General features: G+C 45.2%; 1 protein-coding gene across 1 annotated transcript in view; it reads left to right on the top strand.

Moving 5' to 3' along the window:
* Positions 1-15,607, top strand: part of CDC20B (cell division cycle 20B) — a 58,253-nt gene that overhangs the window by 20,553 nt on the left and 22,093 nt on the right. Inside the window, exons 3-5 of the mRNA XM_065406567.1 lie at positions 7,348-7,573; positions 9,285-9,415; positions 14,471-14,570. Coding sequence (XP_065262639.1) covers positions 7,348-7,573; positions 9,285-9,415; positions 14,471-14,570 — 457 coding nt within the window. The remainder of the gene's footprint in view (positions 1-7,347; positions 7,574-9,284; positions 9,416-14,470; positions 14,571-15,607) is intronic.

Here is a 15,607-nt window from a genome sequence, read left to right as displayed (position 1 = left end):
TGGCGCTTCAGGGCAGGGGAAAGCAAGTCACAAAGTTCCATGAAAGTGCCCTTACGCATGCGAAAGTTTCGCAGCCACTGGGAATCGTCCCACACCTGCAGCACGATGCGGTCCCACCAGTCTGTGCTTGTTTCCCGGGCCCAGAATCGGCGTTCCACGGCATGAACCTGCCCCAGTAATACCATGATTTCCACATTGCTGGGGCCTGTGCCTTGTGAGAGGTCTATGTCCATGTCAATTTCCTCATCACTCTCATCGCCGCGCTGCAATCGCCTCCTCGGCTGGTCCTGGTTTTGCTTTGGCATGTCCTGGCTCTGCATATACTCCAGGAGAATGCGCGTGGTGTTCATAGTGCTCATAATTGCCGCGGTGATCTGAGCGGGCTCCATGATCCCAGTGCTAGCTATGGCGTCTGGTCTGAAAAAAGGCGCGAAACTAGTATCTGACGGACCAGGGGAGGGAGGGAGGGAGGGGCGAGTGACGACATGGCGTACAGGTACAGGGAATTAAAATCAACAAAGGTGGCTGTGCATCAGGGAGAAACACAAACAACTGTCACACAGAATGCCCCCCCCCAAAGATTGAACTCAAAAGCCTGGGTTTAGCAGGCCGTTGATTTGACGGAGGGAGGGGGGAAGCAAATGAATACAGAACAAATCTATTTTTTACATCTTAAGACGATGGTGCAGCATGACTGATAGCCCTCGGCATCTTCTGGGTGCTTGGCAGCAAATACTGGGCGCTTGGCAGTAGCCTTCAGGCCTATTGCACGATCTGCTGCTCAGGGAAGACTCTGCTAATGTGCGATGATCCAACAGGGCGCTTTGCAGAAAATGGCATACTACGACTGATAGCCATCATCATCATTGTGAAGGCAGCAGAATATGACTGGGGGGATGGGGGACTGGGGGACATACGGAGTTCCAGCCACTGCTGGACTGAACATGTCTGCCCAGGTGCCCATGATCGACAGCCACTGCAGTACGATGACGACGGTTACCAGTCGTAATAAACCATCTACTGCCAAAAGGCAAAAGGCAAGGGCTGGTGCAATGCAGCCCTACGGCTGCCAGCCCCATGGCTGCCAGCACCCAGATCGCCGATGAAGGCTACCAGTCATGCTGCACCGTCTACCGCCAAAAGGCAGTTAGCTGCTGCTGCTGTGTAGCAATGCAGTCCCACGTCTGCCGGCACCCAGATGATATATGGTGATGGTGAGCTGAGCTGAGCGGGCTCCATGCTTGCCATGGTATGTTGTCTGCACAGGTAACCCAGGTAAAAAGGCGCGAATCTATTGTCTGCCGTTGCTCTGACGGAGGGGGAGGGGCCTGACGACATGTACCCAGAACCCCCCGCGACACTGTTTTGCATCATTCGGGCATTGGGATCTCAACCCAGAATTCCAATGGGCAGCGGAGACTGCGGGAACTGTGGGATAGCTACCCATAGTGCAATGCTCCGGAAGTCAACGCTAGCCTCGGTACTGTGGACACGGTCCGCCGACTAGAGCACTTAGAGCATTTTATGTGGGGACACACACAATCGGCTGTATACAACCGATTTCTATAAAACCGGCTTCTATTAATTCGACCTAATTTCGTAGTGTAGACATACCCTTAGCTGTTCTCTTCTCTTCCCTTTGGTACGTGTTTGACTTATTTTGTCTTCAAGGAAATGAGACTGTACTTTTAACAACAGGTCCAGTCATCTCAACTTCTTTTCATTTCACCAGAAAAGGCTAGTTATTACCATCATTAATACCATCCAAAAAACTGTCAAACTGAAGGATTTCCAGATAAAACTCTAAAGGGAAATGGAATGAGGGATATAGTTAAAATCCTTAATTAATATTTTACATTTCAAATGCTTTAACTGTTTTTTTCTTTTCTGTATGTTTTGTGAAAAGTTAAAAAGATTTTGAATGATGTGTTTGTCATGGAACTAAGCAGTGTCTGTACCCAAGCCCCTGAACCATGTTCAACTGTTTAGTGTTGTACAGTGACAGGGTCAGAGTAACACCTTTTACTCTCTGAGCCCGTTTATTCCATTGAATTTGACACAATAGGTCCCAATGAGCTTTGGGTCCCATTGACTTCAATGAGCTTTGGGTTAGGACATTAATCTGGATTTACCTTTGAGAGAAAGTCAAGCTCAAACCATTTTTTTGGGGTGGGCATGGTGTGTGGAAAGCTAGCACAGAAGGTGGGCATAGTTTTGCTACTGTGTATCTGGCTTCTAATTCTGACTGAGGATTGGAGAGGAAGAAGGGAATGCATCAGAAAGAAGTGAAGTTGCTGGAGGGTTGGAATCTCAGATATAGGCAGGTTAATTCCAGGGCAGCTTCTCAAGAAAAATGTGAAGATGCTCTACAAGTATTTTAATGACACAATTCTGAAATCCTCCCACTCTGCCTTTATTGTATTTTTTTTTAAATAAGTCTTCCTCTGTGTCATTCTGGATCACACCTGTCAATTCCAAATACCTGAATTGACATTTTTGAAGGCATCACTATATACCTGTGGCAAAAGTTGCACTTACTGGATTTTTTCTCTCTTCTTTTCCCTTATTTTGTTGATTTTCCTCTTCTTTGGTTTTTTATCCTCCTTCATAACTTCTGACCTCATGTCCCCTGACATTGCCTCTTCTTCTTTCTCTCTGTTCTTTCATCTCCTGATTTTCTTTCTTCTTTCCAGCCTTCTCTAAACTATCATTTGTCTTTCACTTCATTCCAGCTTCCATTTTCCCCTTATTCCCCTCCCCTCACAGTCCTTAAATTCCATTCAAGAATTATTCCTTTCTTGGTAATTTCTTGCCTCTCCATCAGTCTATCTCTCTGACTCACACAAAAAACTTGCTACATCACCTGCTCAATATGCTACATCTGTATTGTGAAGGGGTGATCAGAATGGAGTGCAGTGTTTCAAGAATGAAATCCTGGCCCCATTGAAGGCAATGCTCAGCTACTATATAAGAATCTAAGGGTATGTGTACACATACAGCGCTGCAGCGGCGCAGCTCCTTTCTATTTTTTTTTAATTTTTTTTTTTAAATGGGAGTTATATAAGGATTTCATCCCAGATGAGGGCATACCTTAGATTTAGATAATAGCATAATACTGTTTCCAGTATTTTCTATCATATTCTTTATACAGCTACACATTTTGTTTGCTGTTTTTGACCGCCACTACACAATGAACATGTTTACATCAAGCTGTCGAGATGACCTGAGGTCTTTTCACGAAAGATTACAATCTCCTTTGCATTTGTCAGCACTGATTTTCTGCCATTGTGCTGCTCAGTCACTTAGCTTTATTAGTTTAACAGAAAGACTGAGAGCAAACATTAAGTAAAATCAGATATTTGTGTGTGTGGCTCCTCTTAGTGTGTGGTAAGTGGAGCTTTGGAGTGCTGGCTGGGATCAGGTGTTCCAGCAGCATGTGTGAAGAAGGGGTCATATATGTCATTGAAAACAAACAAAAATACAATCAAAAGGAAACATATAAAACCAATATTGACTTAAGAAAAGTTTGAATTTGTCTTTAGAGTCTGGGAAATCCATGCAGGAGTTTAGCCTTCCTGGTGTTTGGCTTGCATTGATTACTGTTATTACTATTATTGCTAAAATCTTGTTCTAAAGCTCTCTAAAATGCAGAAAATCGCATCTGAAATTTCAAAAAATTTCTGGGGGAGGAGCTTTAGATTCTCCCATTTAAATATTGTTGCTTCCCTATTGTCTCTCCACAGATTCCCCATTCTTGTTTGCATAGAATGGCACACCTGAGTGTAGCCACTGAGTCTCTCAAAGTTTTCTGCTTCTAATATAGTGAGAGACTTTCTGGAGGAAAGATGTTTTAGGGGTTACGGGTGCTAGTCCAGAACTTGGGTGACTCAGGTTTAATTCCCTGACCTATCATAGACCACCTGTGTGAACTTGGGCAAGTCACTTAGTTTGTCTGGGCAAGTCACTTAGCTTCAGTTCCCCATCTGTGAAATGGGGGTAATAGTTTTGGCCTACCTTGGAAGGATGTTGTGACGCTAAATATGTTAGTGATTGCGAGATGCTCAGCTACTCTATAAGAATCTAAGGGTATGTGTACACATACAGCGCTGCAGCGGCGCAGCTCCTATCTATTGATTTTATTTGGGCTAAATTTCCATTTTTTGAAGGGTGTTTGTTTGACTTGGAAAACCTCCGTACCTTGCCATTTCACCATGCTTTTTTTCTTTTTGCTTACTGTTTCCTTTTGTTTTTAGTGCTATACATATCTTCTCTGACTCTGTAGTTTCCATGCAGAGTTTAAGGATTTTAATTTCCTTATTTCAGGTACTTTGCAACTAACATAATCACTTAAAAAAATCTCCCTGCTGAAAGTTAAATTTCTGAGTGCTAGATTTTGGTACTATCCCTCCCCACAAGGGTGTTAAACTTAATTATAATGTGGTTGCTATTACTTAGTTGGTCAATGATAGTTATACCTTGAACCAACACCTGCGTGCTACTTAGTACTACGATGAGAGTAGCTGCTCCTCTTCTGTGCTCCAGAACTAGTTGATCCTGTCAAATTGTCCTGCAATGAAATGAGTAGCAACTTCAGAGCAACCTGTTAAGAAGCAGGGCACAAACCCCAAATTAGTTGTGAGTTCCATACTTTAATTTCACAGGCCAATTATCAAGTGTAAACTCCTTAAGCACTATAAGAGCCTTAACATGTCACAGACAATCTCCTTGGGTACTCTCTAGTTTGCACCCAGGTAAGCTCGGCTTTGTGGTAGATGATCCCTTCCATCAAAAATCACAACAATATTCAAATTACTCCCAGTCCCAAAGGACCAGTCATTTATCCCAGGTCAGTAGCATTTTAGATCTCACACCAAAGACAATACTTGTAGCCAATCCTATAATAATCTACCTAAAGGTTTATTAACTAGGGAAACAAAATAAGAGAGTTATTCACAAAATTAAAGCAGATAAACATACACAGACGCAAATGAGTTACAGTCATAAGTTTCAAAAGATAGTAGCTTCTATAGTAAGCAAGCTTTATATGTCCCTTAGGGCTAACCCAGCTTAACACTGGGGATCTCTTGCTTATTCCTAGAAAACCTTGCCCTCGAGAGTCAAAGCAACATCGACATACAGTTTCTTCTAGCCAGGGATTTTTATTTCTTTTCCCTCTTCTCTGAGCTGCCACTTCAGCTGATGGGAGGAATTCATTTGAACTTATCCTCTTCATGAGCGGGGAGAGCAACCAACAAAGTCTTTTGTCCTCTGATGTTCCATAATAATTTGTCTGATGTTGATGGGCTTTCTCTGTTGGGCAGGACATCACACCTTTCGTTGTAGGTCAGCATTTCCCACTAATTAACATCTCACTCTGGTCTGGTGATTTAGAGTCACAGTCAGAGGCTTACAATGCAAATGCTCAAATATTACCTTACAATATGGGATACAGATGTTATAAGCATGGGTGGCGGGTATAAGAGCTTGGAGAGGCTAAGCTTCCCCAAACGGAGCAAGAAATGACAGATGTGGTGCACCACCCTTTGGAGGCCGTCCGGTGCCTTTGGAGCACCGCTGGCGGAAGCTCCTGAGAAGTGTGTGGGGGACAGTGGCACCTGGACCGTGGCCCTGCCCGCACTCTTCCCTGAGGCCCCACTCCCTCTCAACCTCTTCCCCCATTATCCCCCTGCGCTACACCTCTTCCTCCTGAGGCCTCCCCTTGCCCTGTCTCTTCCCACCCCTGCTCTGCCTCTACCCCCAAACCCCCCTATGCCCGCTGCTTGAGCCTCTCTGCTACCATCCCTGAGGCCTCCCCGCTTGCCGCTTGTGACTCTCCGCTTTCTCCCCAGAGGCCCTCCCCCAGCCTGCTGCTCGCTTCTCTCCACTCCCTCCCCCAAGAGGCGTGCTGCTCGCAGAGGGGGGCAGAGAGGAGAGGGCTGAGGGGCCTCAGGAGAAGAGGACAAGCAGGGACGGAGTGGGGGGGGCACAGTCCAGGCACTAATGGCCCCCCCACTTATAGGGAGCTTCTGGCACCAGCGCCCAGCCACCCCAAATGCTAGAGTCACACACCACCTATGTCGGTTGCATCCGACGAAAGCTTATGCTCCAATACATCTGTTAGTCTTAAAGGTGCCACAGGACTCTCTGTTGCTTTTTACAGATCCAGACTAACACGGCTACCCCTCTGATACTTGACACCACCTATGGGTTATAATCCATACAGCAACTTACAAGCATTCAATAAAGTCTAAACTAAGCACATTTTTACAACATTAATACCTATTTTAACAACAGTAATATACTTAGGTGAGCCTGACTAATTCCAGCTATGTATTTGTCAATATCCAAGTGAAGCATGGGGACCTTGGCATAAGCTGGCACCTGGTTTGCCAGTGTCACAGATCCATGAACCATTCATTTAAGGTGTTAAGAAATTGTGTCCTGAAGTGACCAGTTTATATGCGAGAAATTGAAATGACCCATTATTGCTTTATTAGTTGTACTTACCTCTTTGGTCTCTCTTAGCATTGCACACCCAATGTTTTTCTCCTGATCTGGATGTCAGTAGTATGCTTTATATTCTGATGGCTTTGGAATTGTATACAGTGGTGCTGTATTGTCCTTTGCGGAAAATCTTGCTCCTTTAATGTGGATCTGGAGGACCTTGTTAGCAGTGGCACTGATGTGCAGGGCCGACGAGGGGGGGGGGGGGGGGGAAGCCGGTACAAATTACCGGAGCCCGGCGGTCCGGAAGGGGGCCCGGGGCCCGGCTTCCTCGGGTCCCCCCCCACTTGTCGGCCCTGTTTAGCCGATCTGCCCTTGCTGGGGGGCCCGAAATTTTTTTTTCACCGGGGCCCGAACCCACTCTCGGCAGCCCTGTTGATGTGCACCCACATGCCAGTAACCATGGGAGTTCTGAGAGAGGTTGAGGGAGGAGCAGGGACAGAACTCTTGGATTTGTGGCCACCTGGATCCACTAGCAATTTCTCTTCATAGAGCCGAGGCACAGGCACTGCAGAGGCTGCAGTTGTGTTCACAGAACAGCTGTGCTGCTACTCTGCAGATTTGCAGGTCTTGGGGAGAAAACTTCCTTCCAGGCAGCTCCCAGAGATATCCCCTGCACAACCTGCAGTTACATGGGCTACATGCTGGGAGGCAGGATTGCCCATATGCATTAACAGTGAAAAGCCTTTTCTAAGATATAAAGTGATATAAGTGCCAACACTATATTAAGTTACAAGATCTTGTGTCAGTCATTTGGATTGTTTGACAATCCATGGGTTTAATAACCATTTAACCTTCCTATCATATAATTATTACAGCTAAATTCTCTACTCTTTTAAATAGATGCCCGATTCAGGAAAGCCCACCTATTCAAGATTTAAAAGTTGCATTGTGAAGAAACTGACGTGCAGTGTCCCTGTTGCTAGTAGCCCTATCGTCACAAGATGGCAGCAGACACACGCAAGAAATCATGCCGAGCAAACTTTCACAGAGTGTCAGCCTATTAATCTCTTTCCAGCTGATGGATCTGAGCTAGTAAGGACTCCTGAGAAGATCTCAACAATCCCAGGTCAGTCTGCAGGTAGAAGAACAGCATGGAAACTGGATCATTCTGGAGATTCACGAGGGCCTCTAAAGCCCCCTGTTAATCTGCATCCAGCCCAAGCTGGTAGTGACCAAAAGTGGTAGGTTCAGTGTCCCACCTGAGATGTGTGTGTTGATGTCAGTCCAGTTCCTAGTGGATAAGTATTGTTATTAGAAAGACACGGTGAGCAAGGTAATATCTTCTATTGGACCAACTTGTGTTGTGAGAGAGACAAGCTTTCGAGCCACACAGAGCTTTTTCTGGTCTGGGAAAGGTACTCCCAGCATCACCGCAAAATGCAAAGTATTATCATTTGTATATAGCAGCATAGGTGTGCAGGAGCTTTAGAGGGAGAATAAAAGCACAGTGGAATTACACTACTCTTAAACTGGTGTAAAAGGAGAATCGGGCCCATGACCCCATCCTGTGGAATGTACAACCTAGCATAGATAAGGCATGTCATGCTGGTAATGCAGGGAGAGGTGACATCAGGGAAGGCAAAGGGAAAAAAAGAGCCAGATCCTTGTGTCTAGACAAGCTGTTTTCAGTGTAGGACCACTTTGGGCCCCTGGTCCTGGGGGAAGATGGGGGCTGAGTGCTCTAAGATGCACTGCTTTGTAATAGTACCTTAGGTGGTTTCACACCCGCTGAGATTGTCTGGGATGCTCCTGGTTTCTTGGTGGAGGAGATGATACTCCCTCACTACAAGTTGCAGGTTCAGACATCTGTCAGATCATTTCCTGGCCTCGCTTGGCCCAACTCTGGCAGCCTGAGGTTGTGTGGTGTGTAGAGGGACTTGGGAGGAGACCCAGGCTTGTGTTTGTCCTTGTGTGTGTTGGCAGAGAGGAGTTATGAGGGAGCAGGCAGTGAACTGGCTGGACCTATGGTAGCTTTAACTGAGAACCTGAGGCTGTGTGGGTCAGTGCTCAGTGCTGGCTCACTGAAATAACAACCATGAAAAGGGGGCACAGTTTCCTTGCCTCTTCTGGGGTGCCTGAGATTTGGTTCCCATATGCAGCAATATCGAGGACAGATGGGGAAGTCATTCACTCATTGCATGCACACAGTTGGCTGAGTTATGGGACAAAGTGAGATCCATATTTACCTGATTCAGGATGCAAATCATTAGACACCTAATAAAGGTTGCTCCTAAAAATAGAGAGTGAGTTGTCACCCTGTTCCTACCAGCCAAAGACTGTTAGGGACACTTGCAATGTGTGCCACTTTCCTCTGTTGAATGGAATGTCACAGTTGCTCAAGAGTGTGATCCTAACTCTCTAATCTCTGGCTCACAAAGAAAGTATAAGCCCTTAAACAAAAGGAGTTCTCCCTCCTTTAGCTTTAATGGTAGGAGCTTGTCTTTATGATGCAGAAATCCCTGCATTCCATTTCTGATGGTAGTGGTGAAGTCGTGTGTAGCCATGGAATCCTTGCCAACATTCCTAGGAGACATTTCCTCTGGGGCTGAGTGCAGTGCCCTGCTCCTATCAGCCATGAAGCTTGGGATCAAGCTATCGGCATAACATTTGGATTCTCTGTGTGATAGTGCATTGTTCTACTGACAAAGCATCAGGCCAACCCTCAGGATTAGTGTTACCAAAGAATCTGCTCTATAATGGAAAGGAACAATACAAGCATTGGGCAAACATACTAGTATTTTTTAAAGGAAATGTATCAATTAAAACCTTTTTTGCAGTATCCTTTCAGGTGCCTATCAAAAATTCTACCAACGAACCTTATATCATTACTAATGCCACAGCGAGGTGTCATGAGACAACTTACTTACAAGGAAGAAATAAAAGGAGAGCTGAAATTGCAAAGAAGAGGGTGAGTAATGTAACACTGCATATGTGCTGACAGGATTTATATTAAACCCTTTTCTGATATTTGCATTGTTAGTATATTTTGTTACCTTGTCCTCTTCCCAGAATCTCCTGCTTATTTTCTACCTTTCTAACATGTAAAATACTGACAAGAACAGCGGGCTCCAGAGCAGCCTTCTAGATAAGTGTAATTAAAAATTGCTCTGTCACTTGTGGTTAACTTACATTCATGTGTCTCCGCTTCTCCAGACTGTAGAGAGACAAGGATGGTGAGGTAATATCTTCATTCAAAATTTTATTGAAAACTCACTTCTCCCATGAAGAACATAGTGCTGATCCATGTCAGTAAAAATTATCACATCATTAAACACAAACTACACTTTCTCCCTCTCTTCTATCTTAGTGCTATCTGCTTGGACTCTCAGTACAATCTTATGTTGGTCATTTGCTCAGTCTGTAAGCTGTTTGGGTCAGTGACGGTGTGATGGCTGCCATTTTTGCTGATACACCGGGGTTTGAACCGGGGATCTCCAGAGCTAAAAGCATGAGCTAAAGAGTCAAGGGTGTATAGCTAGGGGCTGAAGCAACTGCTTCTCCCTTTGGCTTGTACAGCACCATTCACATGGTCAATATTGTCACAGGGTAACTGGCCCTGAAGAGGTCAGGAACCCAGCCTACCTGTGACAGGCTCTGCTAAGGAGAATGAGCCAATGCAGATCCACCAGTGAGTAATTAATTGCCTAGGGTGGCAGGTAATTAGTTAAGGAACACCTGGGTCTAATTAGGGTCATGAGGGCTCAGTCAGGAGGTCCTGGAATACAAGAAGCTCCTGAGGAAATGGACTTCTCAGGGGAGCTGGTTAGAGAGTTCACCAGGAAGGGAGACCTAATTAGGGTTAAAAGCAACAGAGAGTCCTGTGGCACCTTTAAGACTAACAGATGTATTGGAGCATAAGCTTTCGTGGGATGCATGCATCCGACGAAGTGGGCATTCACCCACGAAAGCTTATGCTCCAATACATCTGTTAGTCTTAAAGGTGCCACAGGACTCTCTGTTGCTTTTTACAGATCCAGACTAACACGGCTACCCCTCTGATACTAATTAGGGTTGCTGCCTCTGAGGAACAAAAAACGGAGACTATAAAACTGGACAGCTCACTGCATATACTGAGCACCCTTACAGATTTCCCAGGACATCTACCTCAAAAAAAAGGAACAATCCTGGGGAAACCTGGAGGGGTGGTAACCTGAGACCTAGTGAAGGTGCTCCTAGGAGGAAGACATTCAAAAAGGGAAGCACTACAAGCATCAAGCCCTAGGAAGATCTTGTCCTGGAGCAAGGACAGCAGCAGGAGGTCCAGAGTGCAGAGGAACTATACTCTGCACTGGAAAAGAGTTGCAGTAGCTTGATCGCTGGGGTGACCCTGAGCCCAGAGAAGGAACCCTTCTCCCAGGTCATGGCAAGAGGCCTGACTCCAGAGTGGGTCCTGGGTCAAGAGGACCAAACTGGTAAGGAGACTTGCTGGAGGAGATTGATGGACCCAGGTGGGCACAGGTAGATTAAGACTAACTTAGCCCACTGGCTAGAATGTTTGGGGCAAAGACTTGCTTGTGTGTCTGCTTGACCTGTGGTTAAATAAATTAGACACCTGAAGGGGCACTGTTCACTACATAAAAGCTTTGTTGAACTCACTGAAGTCCATTAAGGGAAACTGACGCAGGTACGTACCCACGGTTTGGCACTGGGCTACCAGAAAGTGTTCCAGGGTTGTGTCCACCTTAATAAATAATACATATAAAGAATAATGATGTGCCATTTTCGCAGTCTTTTCTGTGACCATAATCACACTTTAAGGACAGAGCACAGTTGTTAACTCTGAATGTCTTTGCTTCTATTGGTTTGTGTCACATCATTAACATTATTTAAACATAAATGTTTAATTATAACATGTATAGTGTGTCAGTCTTACCATATAAGTGACTAGGTGAGTAATGGATAACTGACCTGACAAGCTGCTGATTGGTATCCTCAACTGTTGCAGGTACCTTTTTATGATATAATAATACTACTTGTATAGCACTTTTGATCCTTAGATCTCAAAACACTTTACAAAGGTGGGTAAGCATCATGCTCTTCATCAGGGGCGGCTCCAGGCACCTGCCGGTCGCCGTGAGGGCGGCAGTCAGGCTACCTTCGGCGGTGTGCCTGCGGGAGGTCCGCCGGTCCCGCGGTTTCGGTGGCAATTCGGCGGCGGGTACGCCGAAGGCGCGGGGCTGGCGGACCTCCCGCAGGCGTGCTTCCGAATCCGCGTTACCAGCGGACCTCCCGCAGGCGTGCCACCGAAAGCCGCCAGACTGCCGTGCTTGGGGTGGCAAAATACATAGAGCCGCCCCGGCTCTTCATTTTACAAATGGAGCTCTAATGCACAGAAAGGCGAAGTTACTTGCTTAGGATCACACTGCAAGTCAGTATCAGAATTTAAACTAGAACCCAGGGTGCTTGACTTCTAGTCCAGTAGCCCATCCTCTGGACCACACAGCCTCCTTCAGAGATGATGCCTAGAAGTTATTTATTATTTTTTGTATTACCGCAGTGCCTACAGGCTCCAGTCATGGACAAGGAGCGCAGGGGCTGTACAAACACAGAGCACAAAGATAGCTCTTGCCTCAGAGAGCTTACACTCTAAGCTCAGGCAAGAGAAAACAGATGGAGACAGACAGGCTGATGGGAGAGCACAAGAAAATGAGACAATATTGGTCAGCATGATAGGCTCTGGTCTCAGCACACGAGCAGCTAAACTGTTGTCAAGTTTTTAGTAGGTGTCATGGCAAAGGAGAGTTAGTGTGGGTGTCTTTTATATTATACTGAAAGAAGAACAGAAAACAGTGGTCAGCGCTGACTAGAAATGTATGGGAAGATACTCTAATAATTTTCTACAGGTATAGTAATGAATAAAACTATGATTAAGTCACAGGTATTTTTAGTAAAAGTCATGGACAGGTCACGAGCAATAAACAAAAAATCACTGCCTATGACCTGTCCATGACATATATTAAAAATACCTGTGATTAAATCTTGGGGGGGGAGCACTGGGGCCGCTGCTTGGGGGATGGCTGGGAGGGTGCTACTGGGGGGGAGGTGCTCAGGGCCAGCGGTACCAGCTGCCCAGGCCAGTGGCCTGCTCCGGCCAGCCAGGGACTGCTGCCTGGGGACTGCCGGAGCAGCGGCTGCTGTGGCTGTCCCCCAGGCTACTCCAGCAGTGGCTGCTGTGGTTGTCCTGGGGGCCATCTGAGCAGCTGGCCCCGGAGCCGGCTGCTTGGGTGGCACTGTGGTCAGCCACACTGGATGCTGCAAAAGTCCCGGAGGTCGCCGAAAGTCACTGAATCTGTGACTTTTGCAACCTCCGTGACAGAAACGAAGCCCTAGTAATGAATGACCATTTAATGTGATAAATAGTGCTCATTCTGCCTGGTAGCATAAGGGGATGGTGCAGATCAAGAATGAAAGTCTCCTAGACATTCCAGTGAATGTGTGGTCCTTTTATGGTCCAAAAGACTATTTCCCCATGTATATAGTATGTTTTCCATATAAATGTCTGCACCAGTTTCAGAGACATTCAAATCCAAGTAATCTGATTAGCTTTTTGCCAAGTTGTCTGTATAAATCATTAATAAAATGCCTCTGAAAGAGGGCATGGTTTAGAACAGCCTCTGGGACATGCAAAGAAGAAATATTATTTTCCCAGTGATGTGTTTGTGAGACATTTCTTGTAATTATTAAAATAGGATTTAGAAGAAGAGTAACATTTGGTCCATTTGGAGAGATTGGATTTCATAAACATTGTTTAACTAACATGCTATTAATCAAGAGTGGTTGGTGAAAGCATCAACTATATTTCCACCTGTCTGAAAAAAAAATATTACAGACCAAACTGACATTTCTTTGACCTCATAAAAAGCCCACAGAGAAGCTGTCATAATACTATTCAATGCAATATGAATAAACGTTTTGGCCTTGTTACCATCACATATTAAGAAGAAATGTGTTGTTGTTAGGGATAGGTGAAGAGGTTAGGATCAAATAAAAACTGACTCGAGCCTTTGACCAAATCTTGACCATAATCCTAAAAAGGTCTTTTCTGAAGACTTAAAAAGTTCCAATAACAGTTCGCTTTCCCCCCTTACTTTCCATTATCATATGTTTAGCATTTTCTGGTTATATCTGAGACCCAACACAGGGCGTATCAGAAATCTCATTAAAGACCCTATTTCCATAAGATTAGCAGCCCTGATTTTCAGCAACAGGAGATTCAGATAGTTTTGACAAGGTTTGGATAAGCATCTGAACTTTTGGGTGGTAAGTAGATGTTCTATGGAGGGAGGATGGTGTTGAGATTAAGGCACATGGTTTGGAGATTAGAGATTGATATTCTATGCATTGCTTTGATATAGACCCACTGCCTGACAGTAGCCAAGTAACGCAACCTCTTTGAACCTCAGTTCCCTCATCTGTAAAATGGGGCTGATAATACAGGGATATTGTAAAGGTTAATTCCTGAGTGTTTGTAAAGTGTGTTGAGTCCCTTAGATCAGTGGTTCTCAACCACGGGTCCGGGGCCCCCCTAGGGGGCCTCAAGCAGGTTTCAGGGAGGCCTCCAAGCAGGGCCAGCATTAGACTTGCTGGGGCCCAGGGCAGAAAGCCAAAGCCCCACCACATGGGGCTGAAGCCCAAGTTCCTGAGCCCTGCCACCTGGGGCTGAAGCTGAAGTCTGAATAATGTAGCTTTGTGGGGGCCCCTGTGGCATTGGGCCCCAGGCAATTGCCCTGCTTTCTACCCCATAACACCGGCCCTGGCTTTTATATGCAGAAAATCAGTTACTGTGGCACAGGTGGACTGTGGAGTTTTTATTGCATGTCGGGGGGGAGGGGGGCGCTCAGAAAGAAAAAGGTTGAGAACCTCTGCCTTAGATGGAAGGGGCTATGGAAGTGCACATAATGATGTCATGCATAATACTTCTAAATTCCTCCTCAATAATGTTTTGATTTGAATATATTTGTAGAAATGTCTTACTCAGCGGTTAATGTTCCAAGAGGGTGGATTCGACATCCCAGAAAATGACAGTATAAAGATCTGTGGAAACACTGAGTGTATTTGGAAAGGTATGATACTGGGACAGTGAATGCTAGTAATATATCTTGGCAATAAGGACAATATAGGATGTTACTTGGGCACCAAGAGGATTCTTTGATTATCATATGAGTCTTGTTATATCTTGGCAATAAGGACAATATAGGATGTTACTTGGGCACCAAGAGGATTCTTTGATTATCATATGAGTCTTGTTTTATCTACTGTTTATGAAATATGTTAATTTGTTTTGATGGTCTAGTTATTTCTGTGCACCTCAAATTCTCAGCAGTTAGGTCCTGATCCAAACCCTTGTAATCAACGGGAGTCTTTCCATTGACTTCAATGGGCTTTAGATCCGGCCCTTAGTACCGAACTGCACAGATACTAATACCCATGCCGATCAGCTGAATGCTCCATTGCTACTGACTTTAATTATGAGTCAAAGCAACAGAAATATCTCTCAAGAGTTCTTTTAGACTAGCTGGATAGAAAGATTTCCTCCTCTCTGTGGTTTCTGCTTCACTAATTTTAACTAGCGAAAGCCTCAAATATCTGATTTTTGTTTCAGGGGCCCTCAATATGGAAGCTGGAATATGTGGGATGGAGGGTACCATTTAGGTAGACAGCAGTGGGCAATTGCTTGCCCCCAGATTTTGGTAATCCTCCTTGTTATTCTGACTGTCTGAGAGAAATTTTTAAAACTGATCACATATGTTGTGACTGAAGGAAAAGAACAAGAAACCCTGCCCCACTAGAGTTTTACATGTCATTACGGAACTTTGGTAGTTGCCCACATAAATGACTACTTATGTCTGCAATAACTTCATGTGCCTGCAAAAATATAGGTGTGTGAGCTCCCAACGTACGTACGTATAGTTTTGAATCCACAATTTAGGCAGCCGCATGTGAATACTTAGCTTGCGGGATCAAATTGTAGAGGGAGGTAGGAGAGTCAGAGGCTCATCCTTCTCAGGGTGCTACCCTGAGCTTTCTTCTGTTGTGTGTCTATAGCCAAAATCTTTAGGCATTAGGCCCAATGGTGACTGGGGAGAGATTTTTAAAGGCA

Source organism: Emys orbicularis, chromosome 6 (assembly GCF_028017835.1).
Source record: "Emys orbicularis isolate rEmyOrb1 chromosome 6, rEmyOrb1.hap1, whole genome shotgun sequence".
Classification (NCBI taxonomy): domain Eukaryota; kingdom Metazoa; phylum Chordata; order Testudines; family Emydidae; genus Emys; species Emys orbicularis.
This window is presented reverse-complemented; position numbering and strand designations above follow the sequence as displayed.